The 23,178-nt window shown below is 50.3% G+C and overlaps 1 protein-coding gene and 1 long non-coding RNA gene across 2 annotated transcripts; one reads left to right on the forward strand and one right to left on the reverse strand.

The window, feature by feature from the left end:
• The first annotated feature begins 9,580 nt into the window (after positions 1–9,580).
• On the forward strand, positions 9,581–12,359 carry JUN (Jun proto-oncogene, AP-1 transcription factor subunit). Its single transcript, XM_074265803.1, has one exon. It carries the CDS (start codon positions 10,574–10,576, stop codon positions 11,627–11,629), a length of 1,056 nt encoding a protein of 351 aa, XP_074121904.1. The 5' UTR covers positions 9,581–10,573; the 3' UTR covers positions 11,630–12,359.
• A 2,332-nt stretch (positions 12,360–14,691) lies between these two features.
• On the reverse strand, positions 14,692–16,550 carry LOC141541578 (uncharacterized). Its single transcript, XR_012481845.1, has 3 exons — positions 15,501–16,550; positions 15,293–15,370; positions 14,692–15,126 (listed from the first exon to the last, which is right to left on the reverse strand). It is a non-coding gene; the product is annotated as an uncharacterized LOC141541578 (long non-coding RNA).
• Positions 16,551–23,178: the final 6,628 nt, after the last annotated feature.

The raw sequence follows: 23,178 nt of genomic DNA on the forward strand, positions 1-23,178 counted from the left end.
CAATCCTGGGAGCCAAGTGCTGGTTGTGTTCCCCGTCCCACCCCCAGTGTTTGGAATGCTCTCCCTCTTTAGCTCCTCCACCTCCCAGCTTCCTGCCCACCTTTAAGTCCCAGCTAAAATCCCCTCTTTCCTGCTCTTCCTAAACCTCAGTGCCTTTCCTCTGAGGTTCCTCCCAATATAAAACCCGGTATATAACACCTGGCGCCTAATTGTTTGCACAACTATATCCTGCATTGGGCAGCCAGGCAGAACTCAAATGTGGTCTCAAGGTCACAGCCTCCATCTGCCTCAGTTTCCTTAACTGTAAATATACAACACTTGCTTAGCAAGGCTGTCACGAAGACCCAAATGAGGTGACAATTCTAGAGTCCTTAGCACAGTGCCTGGCACACAGTAGGCGTTTAATCAATGCTTGCTTTCTTCCTGCCATCCCTCCCTGCTACACCATGGTGTCCTGGAAGAGAGGCCAATTGGGGCTTTCCTTCTCACCATCATCCCATTAATCCAAGCTAACATGCCCAACAAGATCACTAGTAGGTTTCGAGGCACAAAGTCAAGATTCAAACCCAGTCCCCGATCCCAAATCTAACCTTTCACGCCATCAGTTTTTCCTGGGAAGGGGCTATGGCTGCTCAGACCCTCGAGGAAAGGCTCAGAGAAAGGCAGCGATCAATGAGGGAAGGGATTGCAGGAGGAAGAGCCAAGGGAGAGAGGAGCTAGAGATCAGCCCCAAAGCAGGAGCCTCCTTTGCCATGGTGGAGGGGGGAAGAAGGGAGGCCCTGTTACTTATCCCTCTCAGCATCATTAGTTTATTCCAATTTTTCTTCCTTTGCTGCCATGGAGGGGGGAAGGGGAGAGGGACTATTACTTGTCCCTCTCAATACAATTGGTTTATATCAGTATTTTCTCCCTTGAGTCTCTAACCCTAACCCGAAGGCAGAAAACAGAGGGAAATGGGAAATCCAGCCATGGGATACTGCAACCAGTTCAGTGATGATTCCATGTGGAGCTAGCCGGGCCGGGGAGGCACCTCTGGCCCCCACCCAAGCCCCTCATCTCACAAGAGGAGAGGCTGAGCCCCAGGAGGTGATGTGTGCAGGGATACACAGGAGGCGGTGGCTCAGGGGCCTCAGCCTAGGAGCCAAAGAGCTTCCCACTGTCCTCCACAGCCCTCCAAAACCAGCAGGCTCCCCCTTCCTAGAGCTGGAGAGACCAGCTAGGGGACAGAAGCTGGGGATTAACCCCAATTCAATGAGGCAGCTAAGGGGAACCATAGTGCATGGAGGTCAGTACACTTCATCTTCCCGAGTTCAAATCCAGTCTCAGGCACTTATTAACTCTGTGAATCTGTACAGGACATTTCGCCCTGTTTGCCTCAGTTTCCTCAGATGCAGAATGAGCCGGAGAAGGAAGTGGCAGAGCACTCCAGTATGTTCGTCAAGAAAATCTCAAAGGGCGACATAAAGAGCCAAGCTTGATCGAAATGATGAAACGGCCTACTCAATAAACATTTCTTTAGCATCTGTGGGGTAAAAGACATTCAGCAAATGGCTTCCCCTGCAAGGGCGAAGCGATGGTGTGGCCAGCGGTAGGCGTGACAGGTGACAGCTGGAGGACAGGGATCTCAGAGTCCCAGGGGAAAAAAGATTCCAATGGGCTGGAGAAATTTCCCCTCTGGGAGATTATTAGAAAGCCACAGGTCAACACTGAGAAGATGAGAAAACATCTCGGAAGGGCCCTCCATGTTCTCCTCTGGCCCTGGGTCCGAGTCAGAGATCCCAGCTCCATTGGTCACCCATCACTCTACTTAATTTATCCTCCAGCTTCTTAAACCGGGGGTCACGCCCCCTTTTGGGGGTCTCATAACAATGTGGTTATGATTTATGATCGATCGACAACAAATGTTTGATAATATGAATATTTTGTACATGTAGATACTCTGGGTCACGTACAAAATTTCTCAGGCAAAAAGGGGTCACAAGTGGAAAAAGTTTTAAAAGGCCTGAAGATGTCCCAGAGATCCAGAGCCGGGACAGAGATGGGGCCTGATGATGTCCCAGAGATCCAGAACCGGGACAGAGATAGTACCACACAAAGGTATTGTCTTTCAGAGGCTTATCTGGGTTCTAAGGGAGGAAAGGGAGCCCTCCCCACCTCCCACCACAGTCTCCTGAAAGCACCAAGGCTGCTGGTCTTTGTTGCCAAGACACCCCCTTAGAGGTCAGCTCGGAGGCAGAGGCATGACCTCATCCCATGGGGGCTGCTGGGATATTTTAGCTGCCTGATGAGCTGATTCACAACGACTGGGGGGCATTGCTACTGGGAGGAAGAAACCTCAAAACTAAGATGAGTAAAGAAGAGGAGGAGAAAAAGGAGGAGAAATGGTTCTCTCTCTAGGTACCTACTATTCTACACTATAGTGATATATATATATATATATATATATATATATATATATATATGTGTGTGTGTGTATATATATATATATATATGTATTTATATACACACTACTATATATATATGTATATATATATATATATATATATGCATATATACTATATATACCTACACTCTAAGTGTGTGAGTTGCCTGAACTTTGAATTTCCCCCAAAAGGAGCCCAGGTCCCCAAACATTTTAGTTGCTGCTTAATAAATGCCCATTTGTCCCTTAAAATCTCCTTTATAAAATGAAGCTACTAATAGCCCTATCTCACAGCACTGTTGAAAAGATGGATCAAGAAGCATTTATTAAGTCCTTACTACATATGTTCGGGGTACGGTGCTGTGGGGGAGGGGGTTCCAAAGAAAGGCAAAGATCAGCCCCGGCTCTGAAGGAGCTGACATCTAATGGGGTGACAGGGAGACAGCATGACGCTTCTCTGTAGTAAAAAGAAGTTATTTTTTTCCCTAGGTGATTAAGACAGAGAGTCTCAGAGCTGGAAGGGGTTCCACTGTCCATTTTCCGTAACCCGTGTCTTTCAGGGCCCCCACAGGTGCTTGTCCAATCTCTGCTTGGAGACCTCCAACAAGGGGGAACCTCACTTGGCCCAAAGAAGCCCGAGCCTTCTGGAAACAAGTGGAGCTGGTAAAGTTTCTTTTTCTTTGAGTCGCCTGAAATCTGACTCTGCAGCTTGGCTCCCAATTCTGTCCTTGGCTTTGGGGCCAGCGGAACAAAGCCGACCCTTTACCCCCATGATGGCCTTTGAGATACATAGACACCATACAGAGAAATATAGACTGATTCCCCAGGAAGGACGGAAGGGAAAAAAGAAAGGAAAAGGAAAAGGAAAAAGGAAAGGAAAGGAAAGAAGGAAGGAAGGAAGGAAGGAAGGAGAGGGAGGGAAGAAGGAGAGGGAGGAAGAAGAGGGAGGGAGGAAAGGAGAGCAAGAAGGAGGGAGGGAGGGGAAGAAGTAAGGAAGGAGGAGAGGAAGGGAGGTAAGGAGGGAGGAAGGAAGGGAGGGAGGGAGGAAAATCAGCAGTCATTCACTAAGCTCCCCCTACATGCCCAGCTCTCCACTAACTACTAAGGATCCAAAGAAGGGCAGAAAGGAGCCCCTGCTCTCCCGAAGCTCCTCACCTAAAAGGGGGGGACAGCGAGCAAACAGGACAAACTGGAGAGCGGGGCAGAAGGCAAACAGCAACATTAAGGGAGCAGGGCAAAGCTCCTTGTAGAAGCGGGGTGGTAGCTTTGGAAGGGGATATTCTCTGCTCCCCCAACTCCTCTGGACGCTCTTCAGCCAATACCCTCATATCCCATCTCAAGTCCCCTCTCCTCTTCTGACTCTGCCTCAGGACCCACGCCACAGCCACGGCCTCCATGCCAAGTCATGGCCTCCACCGTGATGTGGGTTGCTCGAGGCTGACCACAAAGCCTGCCTCCCACACTAGACAGCTAGGGGACATCACTGCAGCCTCAGTTTCATACACTGTTAAATATTGCAGTTGTGCTAAATGATCTCCAAAGTTCTCTCTAGCTCTGATAACCCAGAGTCCTTTACTTTCACCTGATGAGGAGTGAGAGCCGTCCCCTAGATGAACCCTAAGTTCCCTTCTGACTCAAAATCCATGAAGCTCTCCCAGACGCTTCTTGCCCTCCAGACCCAGACAGGAACCTTATCAAGAAACAGGATCTAGACGAGCAGAAGGGGGAGAGGGCAGTGAGCTGACCACCCCCAGTGCCATCTTAACTTCTGGACACTCTATTCAAAGAACAACAAAAAAGCCAGGGATAATCGGACACATATGGCCTCTTTCAGATACATTCTGAATGTGTGATCCTGAATAAGTCACTTAACTGCTCAGTGCTTAGTTGTAGACTTCTAAATTCTCTAAAGAAGATTAAATTCTAATTCTCTAAGGGAGACAGTTGTTGCTGCTGAGTTATTTCCGGCTTGTCCGGGCCATTGCTGGACACTGGAGTGGTTCCAAAACATTTTCCATGCACTTATCTGAGCCTCACAATAAGAGCATGGGCTCCTGCTATTATTTCCCATTTTACAGATGAGCAAAGTGAGGCTCAGGGTCACAGAGATAGGTAGACTCCAACTTCAGCAGCCTGGGGTGCTATACAGAATTCTAGCCCGATTTACAGAATCCCAGGATGTTTGGCCTGGGACATGGAGCTCACATAGTTCAATACCAATATTTTACAAAGGGGGAAACCAAGGCCCAAGGGAAGGGAGGAGAAGGGACTCACCCAGCATCAAGCAGCTAAGTCAGTGGCAGGCTGAGGATTAGAACCCAGTGCTCCTGACTTCCAGTCCAGGATTCTCCTCTTCCATTTCCCTACCCCAAGTTATCAGCAGGGCCAGAATTGGAACCCAAGTCTTCCCCTGGCCAGTCCAGCCAAGCACTCCAGAGTCCACTGACCTCTCACCCACTAACCTTTTCTCCTAATTCCAAGGAAAACGGACCTTGTCCCCTCCATGCCACACCCCTTTCTGACTCCAGACAGTCACTAGATGGTATGGTGATGGACCACACTGAAGGAACTTTGACCACACTTAGGGGCTGGGGACAGGAGGGAAGTTGGGCAAGCAGCAGCACCAACCCGATGAGAATTCTGGAGCAAGGTGATGGACTAAGGGCTGTATTCTCAGGGTTCTGGGCCCGGGTCTGGGGCTGCCCCAAATACCAGGGACTGGCTGCCCTCCCAAAAGGATGAGGTAATACCCTATGAAAGAAAGAAAAAGGGTGGGTTCCAGGGTGAACAATCAACAGCTGGTGGCTGGGACACAAAGAAAAAGCAAACAATCCCCTGCCCTCCCAAGGCTTACATTTGAATTCGGAGATAATGCTTTTTTTTTTTTTTTTTTTTTGAGGATGGTAGATAACCTTAAAAGGGAAGGACCTAACGGCTGGTGACTTGGGGAAGGCTTCCTTCCCATCTGATTCAAATCCAGCTTTGTCACTGATGTCAATGCCTGACCTTGACCAAGACTGATTTCCAATATCCTTATCTGTAAAATGACAAGATGATAATAAGGTCTTTTATAGTAAGGGGCTGCTTAAAGGGTGACATAGTGGCTAGAGCTTAGGGCCTAGAGGCAGAAGGACTCACCATCCCAAGTTCAATTCTGACTCAGACATTTACTAGCTGGATGACCCCGAGCAAGTCATTTTGCTCTGCCTCAGTTTTCTCATCTGTAAAATGGGCTGAAAGAGAAAATGGCAAACCAACACAAAATCCTACAAAAGGATCCCTGCCAGGTACATACCGACTTTGAAATCCACAAATTAACAACTATGGGTGTTTTATTCTATTTTTAGTTATTTTCCTAAATAGTTCCCAAGTACATTTTAATTTTAATCTGATTTAGGGTTCTATGAGGGAGTATTTAGAACCACCCACAGCAGATGGGCTCACTCTGACACCTGTGACCCACAAAGCGGGATGATAGTGAGGATTACACGAAATAACCCATATAAAATATTGACCTCCCCCCCCACACACACACACACACTCCTGGAACATTCTTCCTCTTCATCTCTGCCTCCTGGCTTTCTTCACGTCCCAGACAATATCCCACCTTTCTGCCAGAAGCCCTTCCTGATGCCCACTAAGGCTCTTGCTTTCTTTTACTGCTGATTTCTGATTTATCCTGTCCTGTCGTTTGTTTGTACAGAATTATCTGTATGCTTCTCCCCCATCCAATTGGGATCTCGTTGAGACTACTGTGTGGATATTGCCCAGTACCTGACACATAGTAGTTATTTTTGACTTGGCATGACTGCAAATTTTAAACCTAACACATAGTAGGCACTTATTTTTGACTTGGTGTGACTGAAATTTTTATTTTTTTTTTCCTGAGGCTGGGGTTAAGTGACTTGCCCAGGGTCACACAGCTAGGAAGTGTGAACTCGGGTCCTCCTGAATTCAAGGGTGGTGCTCTATCCACTGTGCCACCTAGCTGCCCCCCCATTCTAAACCTGACACATAGTAGGCACTTATTTTTGACTTGGCATGACAGCAAATTTTAAAGCAAAATATCCAAGCTAGCTGGAAGTTACTGAGAATGATGACAAACTTCCATAGTCTCCCTCAAACATGAGAAACTCTATATAGAAACTCTATAAAAAAGCAGGAAAGGGACTTCTGCTCCCCTTGAGCCGGGAGAAAAGTGATACCCAGAAAGGGAAAGTGACTTTCCCCATCTAAGGATCTAGATTTAAAAGCCTTAGAGAAACTCAAGGGTCATCTTTGGACACTTGGAAGAAATTCAGGAACTGTCTTTTGCCTCTTTTTATATCTCAATCAATTGGCACAATGCCTGGTACACAGGAGGTGCTTAATAAATGTTGATTAACTGATTAAGTGACTTGTCCCAGGTCTCTTATGTATGGAAAACCAGGTCCTCTCCCTCTAAAACCGCTGCTGTTTTCCCTGTATTCCTCTGCACCCACTTCCAAGCCAGGGTCTTTATTACAGTACAATGTGGAATCTCTACTTCCTCCCCTATCTCCTCTGTAACTAATCTCATTTTTCCTTCCCTTCCTCCAAAATACAGGTGTCTGGGGACCATCATTCAAACCCTGCCTTAGGCACTTCACTAGCGGTATCATCCTGGACATGTCATTTAAATTTCTGTTTGACTCAGTTTCCTTTTAGAGATGATAACAATAGTATCTACCTCTCAGCTGGGAGGATCAAATTACCTAATATTCTTAACTATGCTTTGCAAACTTTAAAGCTCTCTATCAATGTTATTTATATTCTTAACAACTCACAGTAATGCCTTCCATCCCCACAACAACCCAGTGGCAAAAGCTCTTTTCAATCCATCTATATTAATATATGGATATGTGAAGTATATACATATACCTACATATATGCATATGTGCATACATGGATACCTGCACACGCACTGTACGTATGTACATGAATATGCACGTGGGTGTATGCACATATATTATATTGTACATATGTATGCATATATATGTTGTGTGTAGATATGTATACATATCTGAATATATATAGATGTAATATATAATGTATATATAATCTATAAGGTATATATTATATAGATATTACATATCTATATAATCTATGTAAATTATATATATTATATAGATACATTGTATACATATCTAGATATATTGTATAGACATATAGACATATCTAGATATACATAGATAAATCTAGTGTAGATAGATACACATCTAGATATATTGTATATATGTGTATCTATCTCTGTCTACACCTCCATCCGTCCGTCCACACGGACCCCGGAGGAAGAACCCGGAGTAGCAGAGAGTGCTGGGCTAGGAGCCGGGAACACTCTGGGTTGCAAATCCTCCCCTCCCCGCCCCTCTGAGCTCCCGCAGCCTCGGGCTGTCCTCTCGCGGCGGGTGGGCGTTCAGGAATCCCACGCCAGACTCCCCCCCCGCCGCCCGAGGGCTGCCCCGGCCCGGAACGAGGCGCTGCACCTCCCGCCCGCCCCGGCCCTGGACTTGGGAGGTTCTCCACCAGCCCGCGTGGGAATCCTGGCTCGGCCACGGCTGATCCCCGTGCCCCCGGCCAAGCCGTAGCCCCTCTCGAGGACTCAGTTCCCCCCGCGTAAGAGAGATCTCCGAGGACCTCTCCCCCTCACTTTACTAATGTATCCAGGGAAATTAAGTGAAATGCAGATGTTTCATTCAATAATTGATCCTCTGCTGCCGTTCACATAACCAGACGTTATTTAACATCTGCACGTTATCTCAATCTCCAAACGCCGGGTGTTATTAACTCTGCCCGGTTTACAGGCCGGGAAACGAAAGCCCCAGCCAGGAGGGATCTGGAGTTAGCAGCGGGCTCAAAGGTCGCCCAGCGCTCCTTTTCCCGCCCCTCCCCCCCCCCCCCATTTCTACAGATTAAGAAACCGGCTAGAAAAACCAGACTTTATTAAGCGCCTGCTGTGTGCGGAGCTGTGGCGCTAAAAGAAGGTTAGAGACCCGGTCCCTAACTTCACCGGGCTTCCTTTCTAACGCGCTGAGGAGGGGGGAGGGGGCGACGCACAAAAGGAAACCGAAGGGGGAAGGGCCGAGCGTGGGTCAAGGTTCGGGCCCTATTTTCTTTATTCCCTGCACACAGTAGGCGCCTGATAAAAGCACACGTCCGTCGCTGAGCTGCTCGGAGTCAAAGAGCGGAGCTCCGGCCCCCGTCCTTCTTCCCCGGGTCAGCACTCTGACCACTGCCCGTCGGTTAGCGGTGTGACCCGGGGCGCGTCCCCGAACGGTCCCTCCCAGACCGCGGCGGGGGGCGGGGAGGCCCCTTCCTCCATCCTCCCGGCCTCAGTCTGCCCATCGGCAGAATGGCCCCGCCACCGCCCTCCCCGATCCCCCAGGGCTGGCTGGCTCGGGCGGGGTCGTCGGCTCGCCCCGCTCCCGTCCGCGCGCGCGGAGCCGCTCCCGAGCCCCAACTTCCCCGGGACCCAAGTTTGTTTGTATTCGCAGCGAGACACGGGGAGCAGGTCTCGCGATATCTCATCTCTTCTCCCCTACTCCCCCCGCTCCGCTCTCCCTCCGGCTCCCCGCCCCTAGGGACCGAACCACCTTAAGGACGGTACCAATGGATCCCCGGATCCGGGGGGGAAGACGGCGCGAATACAAGTCCCTGAAAACTTGAGACCAAGCGCAGTGGGGGAAGCCCCATCGCCAGCGTGCCCGGACGCCAGAACGCAGTTGAAACTTTGTCGTCTCCGCCCTCCCGCCGGGTAACGACCCTCAGACCCTCGGAGCGTTCCCGCCTTTCCCTCTCCCCACCCCCGCCGAACCTAGAACTTGAGCCCGCCTCCGCCCGAGCCGCCAGAGCGCCGTCACTAGACAGTCCAACCCCAAGACGTCAGCCCACAATGCACCGGGTGGGCCGGGGCGGGCCGGGGAGAGGAGGGGGGAGAGCGGGGAGAAAGAAGGGCCCGACTGTAGGAGGGCAGCGGAGCATTACCTCATCCCGTGAGCCTCCGCGGGGCCCGGGAGAAGAATCTTCTAGGGTGGAGTCTCCATGGCGACGGGCGGGCCCACCCCCCTGAGGGCGACGCAGGCCAATGGGAAGGCGCGGGGGTGACATCATGGGCTATTTTTAGGGGGTGACTGGTAGCAGATAAGTGTTGAGCTCCGAGCTGGAGACGGGCTCAGAGTTGTACTGAGTGTGTCCGAGAGAACCCAAGCCTGAGCGGCGCGGGACGGGCAGAGAGCGAGACAGTCAGACAGCAGACAGGCAGGGGTCCCAGGCAGCCGCGAGCAGCCCCCGACATCCGCTCAGCGGCCCGAGCACTCCCGCCGGTGCAGGGCAGAGCCGCGCAGCGCAGTGCGGGCGCCCCGAGCCGTCCCGCCAGGACCGTCCGGCGCCTTCTCCTTGCTGCTGTCCGAGAGCTCGAGCTCGGGAGACCCGGGCTCGTGCCCCCACTCCCGTCGCCGCGCACGGACAACTCGGCCGAGGGGCTGCTGCCCCGCGCGCTACTTTTCCCAGAGACACAAGTGGTTCTCGGAGCCCGCCGGGAACTTTTGGCGAAGCCCAGCCAGCGCTCTCGGAGCGGGGGAGCCGGCGGGCGCCCCGAACCGCAGGCGAGCCGAGGAGACTGAGTTAGGGGCTGCCGCTGCGGCCCCTGACCCGAACCGCGCTCGGGAGCGCAGCAGCCCGTCCTCCGTCCGCTGCCAGCCCGCAGGAGGCGGTCTAGGACTCGGGGGGGCTCCGGCTGACCTCCCGCCCTCGCTGTCCTCTACCCCGGCCGGGCTTCCTCGCCCGCGCCCGGGAGAGCCGCTGTCACCCGCTCGGCCCAGCCGCCGGCCACTCGCCGAGAGGGGGACGCATCCAGCCGGACGCGCCGTCCCCGCCGCCACTTTTTAAACGGGAGCCGAGGAGCGCGCGCGGGAGCCGAGCGGAGTGAGCGCGCCTCGTGGCCGAGCCGGGAGGGGGGCCAGCGAGGCTCGCGACCCCCTGGCCGTGTCGGGGTGCTGAGCTCTCCCCAGGCTGACTCCAGAGCGCGCCCCTCCTCCCCTCGCTAACTTTGTCAGTCGCGGCCGGCGGGCGGACAGCCAGCCAGCCAGCCCGACGTCCACGCTCGGCCAGCTCGGAGGGGACCTGCTCTGTTCTATGACTACAAAGATGGAAACTACTTTCTACGACGATGCCCTCAACGCCTTCGTGCAGCCCGAGAGCGGCGGCTACGGCTACAGCCACGCCAAGGTGCTAAAGCAGAGTCTGACCCTGAACTTGGCCGACCCGGTGAGCAGCCTCAAGCCCCACCTGCGCAACAAGAACCCGGACCTGCTGACCTCGCCCGACGTGGGGCTGCTCAAGCTCGCCTCCCCGGAGCTCGAGCGCCTCATCATCCAGTCCAGCAACGGGCTCATCACCACCACGCCCACGCCCACTCAGTTCCTGTGCCCCAAGAACGTGACGGACGAGCAGGAGGGCTTCGCCGAGGGCTTCGTGCGCGCCCTGGCCGAGCTGCACAACCAAAACACTCTGCCCGGCGTCCCCTCGGCGGCCGCGGCGCCTCCCGGGAACGCCTCGGTGGCCGCGGGCATGGTGGCTCCCCCCGTGGCCGCCCTGGCGGGCAGCGGCGGCGCCGCCGGGGGCTTCGGCGGCCTGCACAGCGAGCCCCCGGTCTACGCGAACTTGAGCAACTTCACCCCCAGCTCGGCGCTGGGCTCGGCGCCCGCTTACGGCGGCGCCGGCGGGGGGGCCGGAGCGGCGGGCGGGGGCAGCCTGGCTTTCCCCCCGCAGCCCGCGGCCCCGCAGCAGCAGCAGGCGCAGCCGGCCAACCCGCAGGCCCCCCTGGGCCCGCAGCTGCCGGGCGTGCAGCACCCCCGGCTGCAGGCGCTCAAGGAGGAGCCGCAGACCGTGCCCGAGATGCCCGGAGAGACCCCGCCGCTGTCCCCCATCGACATGGAGTCCCAGGAGCGCATCAAGGCCGAGAGGAAGCGAATGAGGAACCGCATCGCCGCGTCCAAGTGCCGGAAAAGGAAGCTGGAGCGCATCGCCCGGCTGGAGGAGAAGGTGAAAACTTTGAAAGCCCAGAACTCGGAGCTGGCGTCCACCGCCAACATGCTCAGGGAACAGGTGGCCCAGCTGAAGCAGAAAGTCATGAACCACGTGAACAGCGGCTGCCAGCTCATGTTAACGCAACAGTTGCAAACGTTCTGAGCGGCCCCGGGAGGCCGGAGACGGACTTGGTTGGACTGACGCGTCGGTGGCATTTGGGAGCGAGACGGCGACGCGCTGACAGCAGGGTGTCAGAGAGACCTAGATCGAGCCGACCCGTGTTGAGCCCCGGCCCCCTCCCCCTCCCCGCGCACACGCGGGGGCGGGACCGGCCCAGCTTTCGGCCTCGGGCTGGGCCGCAGGGGCCGGGCCCCCCCCGAACCGTACCGCTCGGCGGAAGGGAAGGCCCCACCCCCACCCTCCCCGCCGGACCTGGAGGGCAGAACCTGTCAGCTCCGTGTTTACCATTGACCAAGAACTGCATGGACCTCTAACATTCGATGATCATTCAGTATTAAAAGGTTGAAAAAAGAAAAAAGAAAAAAAAAAACTTCAATAGAGACTGTAGTTTGCTTCTGTAGTACTCTTAAAAAAAAACTGGGGGGAGGGGGTGGGAGGGAGGTTTCTTAAGAGAAAAAAAAGGGGGGGTGGAAGGGTGAAGAATACCGTGGACTCCACTTGCCTGCCTTTCAGTTAACTGTGTATGTATATATCTATTTTTTTTATTTTATGAAAGCTGATTAATGTCAATAAACAGCTTCATGCCTTTGTAAGTTATTTTATGTTTTGTCTTGTTCCGTTTGGGCCCTACCGAGCATTGTTTGTAAATAAGAGATTTGGAACGCTCTGGGTATATTTACCCTTTGTAATAAAGTATCTAATTTTTTTATGCTTTTTGTTTCTGAAAATTCCAGAAAGGATCTATTATATTTAAGAAAACACAATAAAACGGTCAACTATTCTACCCCCCCTCCACCTTTTCTGCATTGTACAGTTTTAGTAGTCCTGGGTGGGGGTGGGGCAGTTTCCTTCAATTTCCCTCTTGGAAAAAGTGCTACCTGCTCCGGGGAAGGGGGAGGGGACGGTGGGGGGAGGGGGAGCCGGCGGCTCCTTCGCCGGTGTAGGACGTGGGCCCGAGGAGTCCCGAAGTGTTCGCTCCCCTCCCCCCCCCCCAAGAATCGCCACCCGATTGTTTATGAAACTGACAGCTCGGGGCTTTCAAGGATGCAGCCTTGAAATGTAGGATTGTATCCAAAGCCATGTGCCGTTACAGCTCCTAACGTGATTGGCTCTTGGACCAAAAAAGCTGCTCCTCTCCAGCCCGGTCCTAGAGCGGGGAACGGAGGGGATCCGCTCCGACCGGCGGCTCCTTTTCGTTGAATAATACCTAGGTTAAAAAAAAAAAAAAATCTTTGCTTATGAATATTTATGACAATGTTGTGTTGTCACAATAAAATCATTCACTAACCCTTTAGAGATTGTGACTTCCTTTCCCTTTGATTTTTTTTTTTTTTTCATTCAATCTGCTAATTGAATAACTTGTAGATAAGGAGGCACTCACCGAACTCACCTAGCCCATTCTCCCCTGGAGACCAGAGGTGAAGGGGTTAAATAAATCCCAGCTATAGTAACCGGTATTTTCTATAGCAGTTTATGATGTACGGGGCACCTGGCTCAGAGGATCTTCTCAGGGAGTAGTTGTAAATATCGCCTGCGTTCTCTGCAGGGAAACTGAGGCACATCGAGAGGGGAACTGACGGGGCCAGGGTCACCGCTAGCGCTCTCCTAGCAGGCCAGCTGCGTCCCTGAGTAATGCTAAGAACATAGCTCAGCTGACCTCGTTAGAATAAATTTTAAAAGCAACATTTCCGAAGATGTCTTAGCAGTTCCCCTCATCCGCCAAATTCTGGTGCCCAAGGGAATTTTTTTTCCTCCCTGAAACAAGCCCCCATGATATCTTGGGGAAAATCTATTTGCTATGCTAGTATCTTGGAGGTTTCCTAACCTCTGGATCACAATGAAATTTCTCAATTAGCTTTTGTTTACTATTATGTTATGGAGGGACTAATATGCAATAATTATCTGAACGCCATGGAAAGATAAACTGGAGAATCACAAAGCAAACAGATGATTAGGATGGAAACTGAAACTCAGCTTTGGGGGTTGGGGCCACTCAAGTTTTGTCAGCTGGGAGACAGAGAGTAGAGGGGGCTTTAATGTTAGCAAAGTGCTTTATTTATCTCATCTGAGCTTCTCAGTTACCAAAAGATCATGGAGTCTCAGATGTAGAGTGAAAGGGACCTCCAAGGCCACTGAGTCCAATCCTTTTATTTTTTGAGTGCAGGGTTATCCCCATTTTATAGGTAAGGAGACAGACTCAGAGAGGACCACAAAGCTCCCAAGTGTAAGATAGAGGATGTGTGAAATACCACCAAGAAAGGGGATTCTGTGTCCTTTTCCCCCAAGACCCACTTGGATGATCTCAACTGTAAAAGGGATATAGAATGGAGACATATTTTATAAACTAGTTGAGAAAAACAAGCTGGTGTTTGGATACCTTGTGAAGGAGTTTGGGAGGTGGGTAAATGTGTTATCATCCTCACTTCACAGATAAGGGAAAACGGGCTCCGACAGAGAAAGAGAGAGAAGAGCTCCCATCACATGACTGGAAAGTGTCAGGGAGCAGGTTTCCAACCTCTGTTGCCTGGTTCTGACTCTAGGACCCTTTCCATTATAGCAACAGATAAACATTTCTACATCCCTTTGAGGTGTCCAAAGTATTTTCCCCTGCATAACAGCCCTAATAGATAAGGTAGGCATTTTTGCAGATGAGAAAACTGAGGCTGGAGAAGGGAGCGGGCCGGCCTCCTGCCCATGTGCTTGCTACTCCAGAAATATTGAATTATGGGTCTAAAGTTAGAAGGGACCTCACCGGCTATGTAATGCCAAATCCGGTACATTTTTTAAATGAGGAAACTGAGACCTAGGCAGGCTAATTGAGTTTCCAAAGGTCACACAAGTCAATCAGCAAACATTTATTAAGTAATTATCATTCCTCAGACACTGGGCTAACCCTGGAGATGCCAAGATAAGCAAAAACATGATCCCTGCCCTCAAAGATCTCATAAGCTAAAGGGAGAGACAATATGCAAATATTATAAAGGAGGGGATGACAAGATTTGAACCTAGATGCCTCTGATGAAATCTGGAGCTTTTTCCTCTATCCCACACTGCCTACCTCTATCTGCTGCCCTTGTAAGTAGGAAGACATCTCCTATCTCTGGGTCTCGATTTCCCCATCTGTAAATAAGGATCACACTCCCGACACAATAAGCTTGAAGGTAATATATAATTTTATCAAACAACTGGCTTTTGGAATGGGAATATTCCTCCTAAACAGCAGGAGTGAAGGTTTGAACTCATGTCTCCTGACTTCAGCATAAGCTTCTTTCTAAACGGCGGGGCTGGCTCTAAGAGGCCGGGGATGGCCCCCAAACTCTCCCTCCTTTGTCTGAATCTTCCCAGTTGTGGTTCCAAATCCAAACAGGCCCATGGCGGTTTCTCTGACGGTCGGGGATGCAGACAGTACGTGTACTATCTGATGCACCGGATTGTAATAACATTCCCCAAACAAAGGGTTACTGCGAGACTGCCGGTGGCTGCCAACAGTAAATTTGCCCATGTCAGCAACCCGGAAGGTAAGTTGATTTTGACCATATGTAGGAATAGTCAGGCGAGGGACAAATACTACCGCCGTGGGGTGGGGCTTTGTGGAAACCAAACAAGAGTGGACTAGAAAAATAAACAGGCTGAGCAATTAATTACCTGCAAAGGTAGACGAAACCCCAGACAAAACTGTGCAATGCTGAAAGGTCACGCCACTCCCCAATCTGTTCTAAACTCCTGTTTAAAAAAAAAAGGTTCTGAAACTCAGCCTTCCAGTCCCAGCTCTTGACTGTTTCAGGCCCTGGAATGCCTCCTTCACATGGCTGACATTCTTTCATAAAAGCCAACAGGAATGAAGAGTGAATACCTGGAATGGGCAAATGAGCACGAGGGTGGAGGGGGAAGGGAGTTCCGGGACGGCGATCTGAGGGGCACCCTACCACTAGGTTATCTGCCTCCTCTCTGAAGGGGCACTCCATCTGGAAGAGAAGAATTTGAATGAGTTCATCTATGAGTCTGGTAATCATTAATAAGCTGAGAGTTTGGGTTCAGTGAGAGGCAGCCAGGTGTGGTAGAAAGAGCCCTATTTCAATGCCAGGTCACCTTGGGCCATTTAGTTCAGTTCCCAGCCTCAGTTTCCCCAACTGAAAAGACAGCTGGTATGGAGCAGTGGTTGAGCCTGGAACATCTGAGTTCAAATCTTGAATCAGCTATTATCTAGGAGACCCTGGCAAGGCCTTTAACTTCTGTCTGCCTCCAGTGAAAAATGGGAAAACTAATAGTATCCATTTCTCAGTAAACAGTAGGCACTTAAGAAATGCTCATTCCCTTCCTTTCTTCCTGTAAAAAGGGGATAATGATGCTTGCACTGCCTACTTCATAGGGTTGTTACAGGACTTGACCGAGAGCCAAAAGATATTATTTATTTCATCCAGAAGTCCATAATATGTGTGCCCCAAACCTTTTCAGGGAATTCCTGAGGTTAAAACTCTTTTTAGAGTAACACTAAAACCTTTTCCTTTCTAATTTAGTTATTATCCATTTAAACAAAAGCTATTTAGGAGAGCTAAATAATTTTTAAGGATCAAGGAACCCCTCCTGAGACCAAAAGACTTGCGAGTTGCTGGTCTGGTTCAAGGTCCTCATTTTGTAAATGAGGAAAACAGGCACAAGTGACTTTTTCCAAGGTCATCCTGGCTGCCCGAGGTCTCTCCCCTGTCCGTTTCCATTCTCAGTCCAGCTGCCAAAGGGATTTTCCTAAATTGCAACCTGACTGTCACACTCCTCCTCAGCCAGCTCCAAGAATGACTCCCCATTAGTATCAAATACAGCTTCTTTACCTGGTTTTTAAATCCCTTTCTAGCTTTGCCCCACTCTACCTTTTTTATCTGGCTCTCCATCATTCCCCTTCCCCAGCTCTCTGATTCAGACAAACTAGCTTCTGGCTGTTTTAACCCAAGACCCTCCTCCCTTGCCAGCCCATCCTCCGTGCCTGGAATGCACTCCCTCTTCACCTCTGCCTCCTGGAATGAAGGTTTTCCTGCCCCTCCCTGGCTCCCAGTGATACCTCTTCCCTACCTTTAGCTTCACAGATCCTCACTGATTACCAGAAGCAGACGTGATGAGTTGAACACACACCGGCTTTACAAAGTCCCCTTTAAGGTCATTCCCACTTGGTGATCGTTCTCTCTCTTCCCCCTCTCCCTTCTCCCAGTTTCTTCTACCCAGAGATCCTCCGACTTGTTCCTTTTTCCCCCGGGCAGTTCCCAAGAGTGCTTGGAGACCACCCCAGAAGGTCAAACCTGACCCACCAGCAGGTTCCATGGCCTTGTTCCAAGGGAAGGAGGAAACCATTAGCTCGAGTGTCCTTTTTTAAAGCTGACCGTGCTGTCCTCCAGGCTCTCACACAAATGGGCAATTGTATGAGCAGAAGTGGGCCGAGCGAAGCCCTAACGAAGGGTGAGGCGGGGGAAAGAGAGCATGGACATCATTAGACATGAGATAAAAATCATTCCAGATGTTGTTCATCTTTATGAGAAGAGAGAAAGAAATAAGAACCTGCTGGTAATGACACAGAGAACCCCTGCTCTGTAAAAACCGAACAGATCTCAGGTGACCAAAAGCTTGTAGCCAACATGTGCTCGGCAGCTAGCAAACAAGGATATGGTGAACATCTGGGTCCCCACCAGCGTCTAATCCCTTGGGCCTTGGACAGCCAGCAATCAAGTGAACCAAAGGACTATCTCTTCATGCTTCCCCATCTTTTTGGTGGGGACCAGGTTGGAGGGAGGAACTAAGCTGTGGTGTGAACATGTCCAGGTGAATATATCAGTACCCTTCTGCATCTCCTGCAGGCCCTGGTAAATAGTAGGTATTTAATAAATGTGTGTTGATCATTGATTCCAAAGCATCAGGGGAAGGTTGCTTTGAGGCAGGTAACTAGGATGATAGAATGTGTGCTACATGAAGGGAAGAACTCTTCCAATGGTTTCCCCTGTATTTACAGGGTCTGGTACCTCACAGTTACTTAATAAATGCTTGTTGATCGATTAATTAATTGAATATGATTCCAACTTCTCGAGAGGAGAGGCTGTTTTGTGTTTTTTACTCTCCAATGTCTGGCACACAGCTGGCTCTTAATAAATGCTTGATGATTTATTGTGCAGTCTATTCGGTCTCGTGCCTGGGAAGCTATTGCTCTGAAATAGCATGGTGCAATAGAAAAAGCATGGGCTTTGCTGGGTGGACTTCTGGGAATTCAACAGACTTCTCTGGTCATCCATTTTCCTTCTGTAAATCCAAGACAACGGCCTCTTCTGGACTCCCTCACAGGATTGTCATCAGGATTGAATAGTAACACATGTGAAAATTGACAGTGATAGATAATTCAAAGTGGATTTAGACTTAAAGGCAGCGGGGACAGTAGAATTCTAGTTTCTCCTCTGAGTCGTAGCAGCAAAGGACTCTGGGTATGTCACTTAACTCTGTGCTCCAGGCAAATTTTCAAGAGTCTAAATTATGGACAGGTTGGTAGTATTTGCCAGGGGAGCAAGATTCCACACTGGAAGTTCTCAACAACAATCAATCTAGATTATTATTTCAAACTACCGCCTTCCTGTCTCCCCTGTTCTGTGGCCCCGAGGAAAGTGGGGTAACCTGAACAGTGTCCAGGGCTTATCATTGAAAGCCTCATCTCCACATCCATGCTCAATCAGGAGGGATGGGAGATGATCAGATTATGAACCCTGCCGATTCTCTCCCTTTCATTTTTATCTCACCCTTCATACAAACACCTCCCTGTCCCAGCCCCCCCTCATCACTTGACAGGAATGATTGCCTTCTAATTGATGTGATTCCCTCTAGTCCCTTCCCTCTCCGATTCATCCTAAAGCATAAATCTGCTGTCCTTCAGTTGTGTCCATGACCCCATGTGGGTTTTCTCAGCAGAGATAGGGGAATGGTTGCCATTTCCTTCTCCAGCTCAGTTGGCAGATGAGGCAAACAGGGGGAAATGACTTGCCCAGGATCACACAGCTAATATGTATCTGAGGCTAGATTTGAACTCAGGTTTTCCTGACTCCAGGCCTCTATCCACTGAGCCACCTAGTTGCCTATAAAAAAGCCAAAAAACACCACCAAAAAAGCCAAAAAACACCAACAAAAATCTATCATATAAGCTTCGTCTGCTCTTTCTTCGTTCAAGGATAAAGTCCTTTATATATTTTTTTTATTTAAAACCTCTCACAGTCTGACTCTCTTTCCAGATTGATTTCACAGTCATCGTAGAGTCGTCTACCTCAGAGATGAATTGATTTACTTGACGTTCCCCATACACAATATTCCATCCCCCTCTGTCTTTGAATGAATTCCCCCCATGTTCTTTCCAGCCAGCGCCCTGTCTGTGATGTCAGAGCTCCTCTGGATCAAATCAAATCAAATTTTGAACCGAATTGAATTGAGAGAGTCAGTTGTGTTGTGCACCTCACACATTTGCATAAAGGATTCCCTTGTCTGCTTCTGCCAGAAGCAGCCCCCCAGAGCCCCCACCTGCTATGTGTTGGGGTAATGACAGGCCGTTCCCTGGACCCGGAAACCCCCACAAGATTGGGCCAAGGAGGGCCCATGAGGCTGGCGGTGCAAACTAACAGGCTTCCATCCGGGGCTGGGGGCCTGGACGTGGAAAGAATGGTCAGTGTTCTTGGAGGGGTCCAGAAGCGTTTTGTTTCCCCAGCTGTGCTTGCAAGGGAATACTTTGAAAACGCTGCAGCGTGCAGATATATTGTGTTTGGCCCAGCCTCTTGCCAGCTCACTTAGGAAGTGAAGTCAGAAAAGGGCAGGATTTCAAACAGAACGGGTAACACAGAAAGAAATGCCCAAGCAGTCCAAACTCTCATCAAAGTGGCGTGGGGCTGTGGAGTCGGTTCCTTGCTCTCTGTCCTGCTGAAGTGTTGATGGGAAGGGAGATCTCTATTAGAAAAAGGAGCTTCCCCAGAGGGAGCATGAAGGAGTTCAAGAGACTGGGCTGAATCTGGCTTGTGTAAACTTTGAAAGCAGCCCAGAGGCCGTTCTTCACAGGCTTGGGAATACCCGGGTTCTAGGATGTCGCTTAGATCTGGGGATGGAAGGGACCTGATCCAGGGCCCTCATTTACAAATGAGGAAACTAAGCCCCCACAGCCGAGAGACTTACCCCCATGGAAAGGAGGGAATCAGAATATGGAAGAAAGAGCAGTTCAGGGCTGCAAAAAAGGGCCACAACGAAGCCATCGGTGACTAAGTGTCCAGGAATGCTCCAATAGTTCTCAGGAGAAAGAGAAGGGTGTTAGTTTGGCCAAAAGTGCAGGTAATTCAAGGAGCTCAAAGGCAGAGTGGACCTTAAAATCTACATGGGCCAATCTGCTCCAGACCAACAACAACCAGCCCTTATAGAGCACTTTGCAAATACTGTTCGTTTGATCCTCACAGAAACCCTGCAAGGGAGCTGCCATTATCCGCCCATTTCATAGATGGGGAAAGGACGGCAAGCAGCTCACACAGCTAGTAAGCATCAGAGGTCACATTTGAACTCCAGACCCAGCCCGTTAATAAACATCATCTGGCCAATCCACATTTGAAGACCAGGATCTGGGTCGAATTCTGCTTCAATTTCCACCTGTAGGAACTTAGGCCTCAACTTCCCTCTAAATCTGTGATCCCACATTGCCGGGGAGCCTAGATCTGTAGAGTTGGGTATCCCCCTTTTCCCATGAGGCTGTTTTTCTGGACAGCTCTGACCCCTGGGAAGCTATTCATTATATTGAACCAAATCATGTCTCTTTGCAGTATCCACCTACGGCTTCTCCTTTTCATAATAAAACCCTAATTCCTCTTCCTTTCAAATACTTGCAGACTGTCATTACTCCCCCTCCCCAGTCTTGTCTCCTGCAAACAAACCACCCCAAATTCCTTGGCCCCATCTTCCTGACTTGCCCCGGGTCACATGGATGGGAGGGTCTGAGCCAGAATTCAAACTTGGCTTGTCCTGACTCCAGGCCCCAATCAGGCCCCCCCCCAGCTCCCTGCCGTGGCCCTTGGGGCGGGTGGGCAGCCAGGCTTTGGGCAGGGGCCTCCAGAGCGGGGAAGCCAGACCCTTCCCATGGGGGGGGCACCGAGGGTGAGCAAGACTGTCCTTCTGTCAGAGCTCACTGATCTCTTGCCCTTGCCCTGCTGCTCCCAGTTCCCGGCAAGCACACTCCCCAAGACTTCAGCCTCCCTCCTAGGTGAGACATTCAGCATCTGGGCCAAAGCATCTCCCCCGGGCTCCGTCTCCTAGCAACCGGCGCCTCAGGGCTTCTGGCTCCACCTGTGACAGGTCCCCAGGCATGTCCTTAGAGCTGCCCTGGAGTGCGTGCTGCCATTCCGCTCAGCCTCCCTAACCACCGCACCGCCCGGCCTCCGCAGCCGGCCTCCCCTCCGGGCCCCTGGGCTGCTGCCCGGTCTCTGCCTCCACGGCTGCCATTCTCTGCCTCTGCCGAGAGCCCTGGCCCGCCGGCCCTTCTCCGCTGAACTGCTGCTGCCATCTGCTGGACGTCTCTGTCATCTGTGCTGGGACTCCCGGCCCGGGGCTCCAAGTCAGCTCCTCCGCCTTACTGAGGGGCCCAGAACCCCCAGGCCTTGGGAGGGAAGCAGCGCCCTGGGGGAGCAGGCCTCTTATCAGTCAGGCCCCCAGAACACCCTGACGTGCACAGGAGCTCGCACCCCCTCCCTCGGGCTTCCCGCCCAGCTGGGATCAGGACAAATCATCCCCCTCCCCTCTGCCCTTCCCCAGGGGCCGGTCTGGGCACCCCTCACCCGGCCGGGACCCCCCTGAGCTTTCCGGCCCCCGGAGACAAACCCTGCAGGCTGCACGAGCATCAACGTGGCCGTTAGTAACAGGGGAAAAATCGGGGAGAGCTGGAGATCTCTGCTCGCCATCCTTGCTGGCAAAGCAGGCACATCATGTACATTAAAATATATATATGTATGTGTGTATGTATGTATGTATGTATATGTCATATATCATAAATATAATATGGGTACATGTCATATGCCATAAATATTTCATAGATATATATCACATATCATAAATATTATATATGTGTGTATCATAAATGTCATATAGAGGCATATATCATATGCCATAAATATGTGATCTATATATCACACATCATAAATATTATATATAGACATATGTCATGTCATAACTATTTTATAAATATAAATCATATAAATATTATATATAGACATATATCATAAGTCATAAATATTCATAGATATATATCATATAATAAATATCATATATGTACTATAAATATCACATATACATATATATCATATAAATTTTATAGATATATCATATATCACAAATATTATATAGGCATAAATCATATGTCACAAATATATAGGTATATATCATATGATCTGTACATATGCTTGAAATGAGCAGGGATCTAAGATGAAATACCTATATATAGTAATTATGATATGTGATATATACCGATATATATTGCCCACGGTCACCCAGTACATGAGTGCCCGAGGCAGGATTCAAACCCAGGCCTCCCTGCCTCAGGTCTTGCTTTAGCTCATCAAGAAGACTTCCCTGATTAGCCCCCTCTAGGGAACCGTCCCCCTGCAAAGAAAAGAACATGGTTTACAAAGTACTTCAAAGGCCTAGGATCTGACACTCAGTTCTCCTGCTCACTGGCCATAGGGCCTCACAGAACAATAAGGATAATATGCCTGTTTGTGTTTTAAGTTTGCTAAATGCTTTCTCTGCCTTATCCCATTTAAGCCTTCTAAGGAGGCCGTGGAGGGCAGCAGGGCATAATGACAAGAGAGCCAGTCTTAGAGCCAGGACAGAGTGCAATATTCCAAGATGGTGAACGGCCGAGGGGAGCTGGCTAACCCAGTGAAATCCAAAAGCTACACAAAATAGCAACAGCATCCATCCAGGCGGCTGGGTGAGAACAGGAGGTCTGATGCACCCATTTTAGAGATGAGGACACCAGAGCTCTGAGTATTTTCAGTTTTCAGTTTCTTACCCACCATCAGTAAGTATCAGAGGGAGGATTGAAATCTATCCACTACAGCCCAGCTTCTTAAACTGTGATTTCACCCCATGTGGAGTCTCATATCTGAATATGGGGATGTTATGACATTATTTTTTCTCAGCAAAAAGGGTCATGAGTAGAAAAAGTTTAAGAAGCCCTGCAGTGTCACATTGCCTTTCTAACCTCAATTCCTCATCCATTAAATGAAGATGTTCAGCAGCTGATCCCTCCAGGCCTTTTCCTAGGTTAAAACTATAATCTTACAATCTCTGATGATGGTCATTTCATTTCATTCCTAGATAGGCCATTTTCTTTGTACTGGAGGCTCCGTGGTCCCCAAAAGCAGGCAGAACTGGAAAAAGGGATGAGAAACGCTCGCCGTCCTCTCTGGGTGTGCACCTAGTTCCAAAAGAGTTCTTGTGTCCAACCCTGTGTGGCCCAGAAACCTGGAAATCTTGGAATCCTCAGGAGCACT

This window comes from Sminthopsis crassicaudata, chromosome 4 (genome assembly GCF_048593235.1).
Source record: "Sminthopsis crassicaudata isolate SCR6 chromosome 4, ASM4859323v1, whole genome shotgun sequence".
Taxonomy (NCBI): domain Eukaryota; kingdom Metazoa; phylum Chordata; class Mammalia; order Dasyuromorphia; family Dasyuridae; genus Sminthopsis; species Sminthopsis crassicaudata.

What these genes read in the sequence shown, in the direction of transcription:
- JUN (XM_074265803.1), top strand. Translation starts at nt 10,574, where the DNA reads ATGACTACAAAGATGGAAACTACTTTCTACGACGATGCCCTCAACGCC.